General features: G+C 36.9%; 1 protein-coding gene across 4 annotated transcripts in view; it reads left to right on the top strand.

The window, feature by feature from the left end:
* The window catches only part of SKIC3 (SKI3 subunit of superkiller complex), a 114689-nt gene that overhangs the window by 55515 nt on the left and 48159 nt on the right, over window positions 1-11015 (top strand). For all 4 annotated transcript variants that reach the window (XM_027768829.1, XM_027768828.1, XM_027768827.1 and 1 more), the window contains 3 exons: window positions 2032-2156; window positions 3219-3342; window positions 9513-9734. In XM_027768829.1, coding sequence (XP_027624630.1) covers window positions 2032-2156; window positions 3219-3342; window positions 9513-9734 — 471 coding nt within the window. The remainder of the gene's footprint in view (window positions 1-2031; window positions 2157-3218; window positions 3343-9512; window positions 9735-11015) is intronic.

Here is an 11015-nt window from a genome sequence, read left to right as displayed (position 1 = left end):
ATATATAAATATAAAGAATTATATATATATAAATAAAACCATAAACCATCTAACGCAGCCTTCTTTATTTTTTTTTTTTTGTTAGTGGTTTTTGCCTTAGGACACATGTGTTTGTTGGAGAGAGTCAGAGACAGTGAGAAATCATCCCCCGCGGGGTGGCCATGTGTAGTCCCTTCTCCTCCCGGGATCTTGGGAATGCACGCACACATCCCTGGCATGATTTTCTACTGCCAGGTCTGGGACTCAAACCGTAGTCTGCCATGTGGGAATCCAGTCATGTAACCACTACGCCATCTGCTGACCCTGGTAGCTGTTTTTCCTGTCATCAAAATATTTGTCAGGATTTGAGTTTATTGTTTTTCTAAGTTCTTTCACCTTTTAAAACTAATTTTAGAAACAAAGGTTGCTTGTGTTTTTAATTTCCACTCACATCATCTGAGATGAGAAGAATTTTAGAGAAAGGAAGCCCAGAACAGATGCATGCTCCTGCCCCCTCCTGTGTGGTATCCTGTAGTGACTTGGAACTCTGCAGAGGCCCCTCCAGCAAGAAGGTCCTCACTAGATACAGTGCCTTAACTTTAGACCCCTGGAACCATGAACCAAATAAGCCTTTATTCTTTATAAATTATCTAGTCTATGGTATTTAGTTATGACCACAGAAAATCAGGCTGAAGTAGATGGGTATGCCACTTACCCAGTTTTGATCATTATACATTATATGCATGTATGAAATAATCACACTGTAACCCATAAATATGTATAATTATGATATATCAGTTAAAATTCTAACCCCCCCAAAAATACATCCATAGATTAAAAAAGGATGTCCAGTGACACATTAAAAATAACAACAGATTTGGGAACCAGCAGTTAGCGTAATGGCTATGTCGCTGGACTCCCACGTAGTCGACTGCGGTTCGTGTCCCGGACCCGGTGGCTTGAAACTCACGCCGGGCGCGTGTGCATGCGTGCCCAAGATCCCGAGAGGAGAATGGAGGAGAAGGGATTGCGGCGTGACCATCCCCCCTGGGGGGTGATTTCTCGCTTTCTGTCTCTATGTCTCTCTCTGTCTGTCTGGCGAGCGCACGCGCCCTACAGTGAAAATCTCTCCAAAAAAAAAAAAATAAGTAACAACAGATTCAGATTGCAGTGATGTCTATCAAAAAGGAGAATCTCAAAGATACAGTTCATATTCAGGCAATGGCAGCTGAGCTTTACTTTTAAATAAGCAAGTTAAGTTTTTTTTAATTAATAAGTAATAATAACCCTAATGCTTACCCTAACTCTTCAGTACCATATGAGGAGATTTCAAGAACTTAAAGTATGAGTTTATTTTGGTACAAAAAAATTTTGAATCCATGCATACATAGTTTTAGCATAATGCATTTTCCATGAACTTTTTGAAAGATCCTGTATATTATACTTTATATTTTTCTTCCTATTAAACATAAAAAGATTGTATAGTTTTGTCTGTGGAATTTCAGTGCATCTGCATGCCCTCCCAAAAAATGGATGTGCAGATAAATAAATGGTTTACACACAAGCTAGATTTGATTTTGAGTAGACATTTTATGACTTGTTAAAGCTCATCAAAGATATTATTAGGACCATACTTCCAGGATAATGTTAGCTAATGTGTTAACATTGTAGAGTTCTGTATAAAAGCCAACCTCAAATTATTTCCATTATTTGATATATTGATTAAAAATTTGTTAATAAAAAGAGGCATTTGGTAATTTAGCAGAACTAGTCATCTTCCCATATAATTTAAACAAAGCGAGGTATTAAGTTAAATCCCTCAACTACATCCTAATTGTAACATGCTTGTTATCAGTGTTTTAAGTCTTTTCTACAGCTTTAACACTAATAAATTATATTTATTGTTTACTTACTATTATGTTTACTGCATTATCACTAGATGTAGAGTACAGGTAAAGTAAGTAAAAGAACATGGCGTAATTAGATCTTTATCTGATGATGCAAGCCAAAATTATTTTTGATATTACAAGTAAGTTGCGTTTTACTCCTTAGTTCCATCGGTGAATATGATAAAGCGATCCAGGCTTTTAAGTCAACACCCCTTGAAGAGTTGGAAGACATCATAGGTTTTGCATTGGCTTTGTTTATGAAAGGGCTATATAAAGAGAGCAACAAAGGTAAGCACACTGCTTGAGGCTAAAGGTGCATCTTTTCCAAGCCGAGTGTAATTTAATTATGACGAACTTATGTACAGAGAAATGAAGTGCTGAGGTTGGGGTGGAGGTTACAGTGTTCTTTAAATCTGACTAGGAGTCAGGAGCGTTACTTGGCACTGATCTGCTACGTCAGCTAGTATATTGCTGTGATGAATAGGGCTTACGGTAGTGTTCTAAGCTGAGTGTTCATTGCACACATCAGGAAGTCGAAGCTCTAGATCATTTACAGTGGATGCCTGAGATAGCCTTTCAAAGGAGGTGCTTAATATTCTACATTGCTTACATGTGAATTTCCGATAAGTGAAGATTTGAATTATTGTTAGTAACAGATTTTGGTTTCCCTTAAAATGTTAATGGAGCACGTTTTTTTTTTTTTTCTGTAGGGCACATGCACCATGCACTCACCAGAGAGAGAGAGACAGAGAGAGAGAATGAGAAATCATCCCTCAGGGGGATGGTCACATTATAGTCCCTTTCTCCTCCAGTTTTCTTTTGGGATTTTGGGTATGGATGCACATGCACCCAGCCTCATAGCAGGCAGTGAGATCCCATGCCTAAACCCCCATGCCACCTGGTGGCCCCAGTTGAGTACATTTTCACATCTGTTGGCTAAGCCCACCTATGTACAGTTCATGTACTGCTTGGTGGAGGTGCTGGTCTGTACCTGGAAACTTCGGTGATACGTTAGTGGCTGTAGGCCTGCACTTCTGGCCCAAGCTGGCTCTTGAGGTAGTGACTCAGTCCCTGTAGATTCTGAAGTTAGAAGTTCAGGATTCTCATGTAATAATCCTAATGAAACTCCAGAATCACTTTAGGATGGCTAAACAAGTTAGATTATTAATAAATTTTTATTCCATTTGCTTGAAAACAAGGAAACAGGAATGCAGTTTTAATTAGATCTTTTTCTAAACAGTATTAGGAAAAGAAAAATCTAATTGTCAATTAGGATTGGTTTCATATATATATATATATATATATATATTTTTTTTTTTTTTCCCTTTTCTTTCCAATTCTGTTTTACACCCTATGAGAGAGCCTTGTCGATTGTTGAATCAGAACAAGACAAAGCCCATATCATGACAGCTCTGGCAATAACAGAATACAAACAAGGAAAAATGGATGTAGCCAAGACACTGCTGTTTAAATGGTATGTAGAGCTGACGTCGACACTTGGTGTGACTAGATACTTAAATATTTGGCTTAAGATCGGAACAATGTAAAATGAAGTTGTTAATGTTTTAGGAACTCCTGGTAAAGAAAAGATACTTATGTGGTTCTGAATCGGTGATCACAGGTGGAACTAGACATCATGGCTTACTTCTTAGCCCTGGGTCCATATAGTCCTTTAAAAGCATCCTCTACTCAGTATTATTTACTTTTTTAATAGAGTAGGTCTTAGATTATCAAGTGATCATTAGGTGATCTAGTAGGGTCTTAAAATTTTTTTTTAATTTATTTTTATTTATTTTACATACTTTCACTGGACATTACCACAACCTCTGTTCGCTGGACATTCCCACAGCATACAAAATGTGATTTTCTAGCCAGAATACACTCTAGAATGGCTTAAACATACATGTTATTGTCAACAAATAATTTTCTATTTCTTGTTTCGTGTGTGTGTGTATGTTTCTTGTTATATATGTATATATATATGTATATATATATATTATATATATAAAATATAAATAAGCGAGAAATCACCCTCTCCCCCCCAGGGGAGATGGCCACACTGCAATCCCTTTTCCTCCATTCTCCTCTCGGGATCTTGGGCACGCATGCACACGTGCCCGTTGTGAGTTTAAGCCACTGGGTCTGGGACTCGAACTGCGGTCGACTACATGGGAGTCCAGCGACATAGCCATTATGCTAACTTCTGGTCGCAAGAGGAATGCATTTTTTTAAAATAATTGTTTATTTTATTTATTCATTCACTTATTTTTTAGTTTGAGCAGAGAGAGACAGAGGGTGAGAATGAGAGAGAGAGGAAGTGAGAAAGCAAGCTACCAGATTCAGGACTTGAACCCTGGTCGGCTATGTGAGAGTGTCCAGCGCCTTAACTACCACACCCCCTGCTGGTCCCTATACACAAAATTTCTTAATTAATCTAAATACTTTCAATAGTAGGTTCACCTGATATATACATATCTGTGAACAAAAGTTGACTTTAGCCATGAAACTCTGTGGATAGAATGAATATACTATAAAATAGCACATAGCTGAGGCTACATAGCTTACTGTGGTTACCAAATAGGTATTTTTTTAAATACACTTTTTAATTTCAAGAAAGGCAGTTTTAGCTTTAAAAAAATAAAAAATGTTAAGTGAACTTTGCTTAATACTTAAAGCCAGGAAACAGGTTAGGATTCTGTATGAATAGTAAGGTACATAGACCTGTCCACAACTTAGGAAAAGAGAAAACTCCTTCTTAACACTGGAAAACAAAGCATAGAAAGTCAGTAATGTTTTAGTCAAGTCATAAAATTCTATGTCACCAGTTCTAGCTCACGTACTTTATCTTCTGCTGTGGTCCAATTTCTCTGTTTAAATTCAGAAGATAATGTTCAAATCTGTACTTGTCGCTGCCATTAAGTTGGTCGTTTTCTTAGCTATTTTAGAACTCTTATTTCTGTGTGTCTGACTTTAGTTTTTCTGGGATAGCACTCCCTTCACAGCTTCTTAGAGAGCTGGTCTGGTGTTGGTAAATTCTTTCAGGTTTTGTTTATCTGAGAATATTCTTGTCTTCTCTTACCATATGAAGTATAATCTTGCCGGGTATAGTATTCTTGGTTGAAATTGTTATTCACTCAACACTTTGAATATATTTTCCCATTCTTTCCTTGCTTGCATTGTTCCGATGAGAGGTCTGCTCTTAGCCTGATGGGATATCCTTTGTAGGTAACATGACGTTTCTCTCTTGCCAGTCTGAATATCTTGTCTTTGTCTGTGGTTTTGGTCAATCTGGGTGTAATGTGTCTTGGAGAAGATCTTATTGGGTTGATCTTATTTGGGGTCCTTTGTATTTCTTAGATCTGGATCTTTGAATACCTCTCTAGCTTTGGGAAGTTTTCTTCCAGGATTTTATGGAATAGATTGTCAATGCCCTTATTAGTCTCTTCACCTTCTGGGATACTGATTTTCCGGATGCTTGGACGTTTAATAGTATCTAGTATTTCCTGTATATTTTTCTCAATTTTTTGGCTATTTTCTCAGTCTTCATGGTGGATTTTACTAGTCCAGTGATCCTGTCTTCTGTATCTGAGATTTGATTTTCTGTGTGATCTAGTCTGCTTTTAATACTTTCAAAGAGGTTTTGACTTCCTGTGATATAGCCTTCATCTCTAACAGTTCCATTTGACTCTTTTTTTTTTATGTTGTGTGTACTTCCTCTTTCAGCTCTTGAAAGAGATTCCTCACCACCTGGGACTCATCGACTTTTTTCTTCTGGTGTTCATTGTCCCTCTTCTCTTCCATCTCTGTTAGTTTTGTCATTATGAATACTCTAAATTCTTTATCAGACATTTCCATGATTTCCATTGTACTGTCTGTGGATGAAGAGGAGTTATTCTTTTCCCTAGGGGGTGAGGTATTTTCTTGGTTTTGCATATTTCTTGTGACCCTGTGGTGATTTCTAGTCATCTGATGGGTTATCTGTTTCTTCCTAAATTCTAGAAGATCAGTCTGAGTGATCAGAGGTACATAGGAGGATGTGGTCTGCAAACTCTTTGGCGTTGTGTTTTTCTCCCAGGGTAGTTTCTCAGCAGAATCTCTTCATTGCTCTTATCTCCGAAATCACTAGATCTCAACTCTCATGGTGGACTCAGTCTTCTTCTGGCCTGCCTACTTCTTTTTTTTTTTTTTTTGCCAGGGTAGATTCTCAGTAGAACATCTTCATTGCTCTTATCTCTGAAATCACTCGGGTCTTAAAATTTTAATAAAGGCAGTTGTGACTGCATTGTTCTTTTGCCTCTTGGATGTCCCAGAGAGATTTATTTTCCTCTTTCCTTTTGAAGTTACCCTGATAAGTTCTTTTAAGGTGAGTGTTTTAAAAAAATGGTACCAACAGAACTTGCAACTATTTCTATGTATTTGAAGAAAGTTAATAAAACAGCATCCTATAATATCTGTGTTTTCTTAATATATTATTTTTTCACTTCTTGGAGTTTATTTTATTTTTGTTTTTCATATTTTTTAAAGAATTATTTTATTTTACTTTATTTATTTATTTGTTTATTTATTTCCATTTGACCAGAGAGGGACAGAGTGAGAGAGGGAAAGTGAGAAATCAAGCCGCCAGGTCTGGGACTCGAACCACAGTCAGTCATGTGGGAATCCAACACCCTTAACCATCCTGCCACCTGCTAGCCCCTCTTCTTATTTTTTTTTAAACATTTGATCACTGTACATCATTTGGCTTATAAAGAGAATTTACCCAACATGAAATACATCTCAGACCAGTCCAGTTGAGAATACTATACACATTGTCATCAATAGGTAATAAACCATTTCTGTGTCCCACAAATGTCTTGCCTCTCTATTTTTCCTTCCTAATATTCTTCCTTTCTCCTACCCTCCTTGTACATGGTCTCCAGTGTCCACAACTATTTTCACTACTTTGATACCCTCCAATCTTTCAGTCTCTACCATAGAGTGTGGACAGTTGGTATATATTAAGTGGAGACATACAATATCTTTCTTTCATGTCCTGACTTTCTTCACTTAGCAATAAATCTTCCATATTTAACCACTTTCTATCAAATGGAATTTTTTTAAGTTGATCTTAATCACTTCAAAAGCAGTAGATGTATAGACATCTATGCATAGGTGATTACTACATGTTGTTGAACAGTGGTTTTCAATGAGGGCTTTGTTGGCATTTTGGATGGTGCAAATCCTTAGAGTGCAGATGTGTTCCTCCATTGCAAAGAGGTTCTATCCCTGCTTTCCAACTATTAATGCTAGTAATGCTCTTCAGTTACTATGAAAATCAAAAAATTACCCCATAATTGTTCTTCCTCAAAGATGAGGAGAAGGAGATTATTAGCTATTACTAATTGAGAACAACTAGGATAAACTTTATATAATGTTTATTTACTGTGATGTGTTTTGCCTATTTTGCCTGACTAAAGTCATTTTCTATATAATAAATAAGCAGTTCTTTCTTCTTCTCTTTGCTGTTTTGAGAACAACCAATCAGCTTAAAATCCTGTCACTTTAACAGTTATATCTTTGTAATGTGTATCTATGGCAATATATATCACACAAATTTGCAAATGGCTCAGTGACAGAAATCATAGATGTTAATGATTTCTGCAGTTATCATGAGCAAAAGTAACCCCAAATTAGATGCAATTAGATTAATCTTGGGTTATTTCTTAAAACAGTAACCAAAATCAGTTTGAATATTGATAGAAGTTGGGGGTGGGCACAGGATATGTTTTCCAGCCTTGTTTTATATTGTTGGATTTAGGGCCAAGTATATTTTCTAATCTATTTATTTTTGAATCTCTGCATGTCATCATCCAAACTTCACATTATCAAATAGTCCTATCCCTCCTCCATGGCATGCTCTTGACTTCTTTTGTATGTTCTTTGTTGATTTTGTTTAGCATTCATATTTTGGGAACCTAGCAGTGCTTATTTAAAGGGGATAGGAGTGAGTTTATTATATAAGAGAATATCTGCTTACCAACTTTATAGACTTTGTGATACTAAATAACCACATGTAAAATCCCATTCTACTCTAGTGTTGCCCATATAGGAAATAGATGAGTCTTGGTGATACATATGAATAAAGGTTGGGCTGCCCACATGCCCTAGTCATTAAACCAGATTCCATATGATCAAAATGCAGTTTGAATCCTGGCCCAGGGAGCCTGTAAAACATGTCAGGCACTTGTATATATGTGCCTAAAATCCAGACAGGATAGAGAAATGGAGGAGAAAGGATGGTGGCATGACCAAACCCCATTGCAGGGGTGCTTCCTTCTCTCCCTCTGTCTCTCTCTGGTGAACATGTGTATCCTCTGATGATTTAAAAAAAAAAAAAGTAGAAAAAGAAAGAGCAGAGGTTTTTTTTTAGCTATAGTTTGGAGGTCCAAGGCTCAAGGGCCACACCTGGTGAGGGCCGTGTCCTTAGAGAGTTGGTGCAGGGCATCACATGGTAAGAGCATGAGCAGAGCCAGAGTGCCCCTGTCTATGTCTGGGTATCTATTTCTCTCTCTCACACTTCCTCTCTTATAAACCCACCAGGATTCGATCATGGTGTCCCCACCCTGAGGACCTTAATCCTAAACACTCCAAAGGCCACTTCTTTCAACATCATAGTCAGATTAAATTTTCACCGTCTTAATCTTGTCATAACCAGAACCAAATCTCAACAACAAATCTCATTGAATCTTTGGAAGACACATTACAGATACTGCCTCAAATCCTAACAGGATGGAGCCGTAGAGAAGTGGTTATGGTGTGGCCATGCCCCAGTGGGGAGTACTTTCTCTGTCCCTTCTCTCTGTGTTTCTCTGGCCAGTGCACATGACAGTTCATGGTTGCATACTTGTCAGAATAAGTGCCAAACACTTTATTTCCCCATTCCAAAAAATAGTTCAAAGACACAGTGATAGGTATACACATGTGTTATAATGAACTTTCTTTACAAATTTGTTTAAAATTGTTTTGTTTTATTATAGTATAAAATATATAATGATTATAAGAAGTATTTATATAAAACGATGGTTTCAATACCACAGAGCAAATAATACAAAGCTTTATCAGAATATTAAAAATCAGATCTTAGATTGAAGAGATTCTTTTTTCCTTATTATTCATATTGTTAAAAACTTTTAAGTGACTGGCAGGTGGTGTGGTGGTTAAGGCACTGGATTCTCACATGGTTGACTGCATTTTGAGTCCCAGACCTGGTGGTTTGCTTTCTTACTTTTCCTCTCTCCCTTTCTCTCTGACCAAATTAAAAATAATAATACATAAAATTAATTAAATATTTTTTAAAAAAGATTTTCTCGAAACATTTTAAGCCAGATTGTCCTAATTATTTACCTAAAACTGAGACCGAAAGAGTCTGATTTTTATTCATTTCTAGAACTTAGATATTATGACCAGAAAGCAATTTGGTTATTGTTCACCTGGTTCAGACAACTGGGAAAATTTCTGTCTCTAAATGTTTATCTTAAAGCTGAACTTAATTTGGCGAATCTTTAAGTAAACAGTTTTGTACTAAATATTAAGTGTTGTTTTAATAGTTGCAGATAAAGACTACTGTAGTTACGGCTAACAGGCAAGTGAAAACTGTATTTACAGCTCTATTTTAAAGGAGCCAACCACAGAAAGCCTTCAAGCCCTGTGTGCTCTAGGACTGGCCATGCGGGATGCTACGCTGTCAAAAGCAGCACTTAATGAGTTACTGAAGCACGACAAGCGCCGAGACAGCAATTACCCACGGTGCCTTCTCACTTCAGCCATTTACGCCCTGCAGGGCCGCAGCGTGGCGGTGCAAAGACACATATCCAAAGCCGTTCACAGGTAAACTCTATTTGCGAGCTTGGAGCCTAATTACATTTGATATGCTTGTGTTCGACATTTGGGCTTTCAGACTATAACATGAAGTAAGCATCTTTATTTGGAAATGAAACCCCGATTTTATGAAATTGTACGTAGGACCAAGTAACTGACTAAACATGTTAATTCACCTATAAAGTTTATTTATTTATTTTTTTTAGTTCCAGCCATAAATTTGGCCCTTACTCAGGATAAGGCCCAAACCTGTTTTGGTGTAAAAGCCCTTCATTCCCAAGTTTGTAATAATGTCAATCTGTTAGCCGATACTGTCTAGGTTGATGGTTTTAGGAATGTCAAGTTACTTATCTATTCATAGTGTCTTCAAAATTTGGAAAGTAGAAGCCTCATTAGCAGAGCTGCTTATTCTATTTTTGTCGGAAGGTGGTGTATCGATACTTTCTTTTCTTTCCATGGTTCATTCTTATTAATAATCTTTGCTAATCATATTTTAAAAATTTATTTATTTTAGTAAAAAGCTTATTCCTGGGCCAGCCAGTACTGGGGTGGTTAAGCCTGCTAGATCCCATATGGCTGACTTCATGGTTCAAGTCTTGCACCCAGTAGCTTGAAAAACACATTGGGTATGTGTGCGTGCTTTCCTAAAATCCCAAAAGCAGAAGAGAGGAGAAGGGATTTTGGTGGGACCATCCCTTTGGGAGATATTTTCTCACTTTCCCTCTCTCTCTTTCTTTGTCACTCTCTGGTGAGTACACATACCCTGTAGGAAATTTGAAAAATAATAATAATAAAACTTATGCCTTATGTCATTTCTATTAAAGGTCATCTTCCTACTATGTGATATCATTTAGCCTCTATTTTTAAATCTCTTTCTAAAAATTATTTTTTATTTAACTTTATTTATTTGTTTATTTATTTATTTTAGTTTGACCAGAGAGAGACAGAGTGAGAGAGAGGGAGAGAGACATTGAGAAAGACAGACACCAAGTCTGGGACTTGAACCATGGTCAGCCATGTGGGAATCCAGCGCCCTTAACCACCATGCCACCTGCCGGTTTTTAATCTCTTTATGTTTTCTTTTCAACACAATTTATTAAATTTCCTTGACTTTCTTAATTATTTCATGGCTTTGTAATTACATGACTGATTTTTCCTTATTTTCATAAGGATTATTGTTGTTTATAGTTGATATAAAGTATTTTTGTTTGTTTGTTGTGAGATTTTAGCAACAAGGTACATGCACTCACTGGACAGATAGAGACAGACAGCAAGAAATCACCCCCAGCA

This window comes from Tupaia chinensis, unplaced genomic scaffold (assembly GCF_000334495.1).
Source record: "Tupaia chinensis unplaced genomic scaffold, TupChi_1.0 Scaffold147554_1, whole genome shotgun sequence".
Classification (NCBI taxonomy): Eukaryota; Metazoa; Chordata; class Mammalia; order Scandentia; family Tupaiidae; genus Tupaia; species Tupaia belangeri.
Note: the sequence above shows the minus strand (reverse complement) of the source record. Positions and strands in the feature narration are given on the sequence as shown.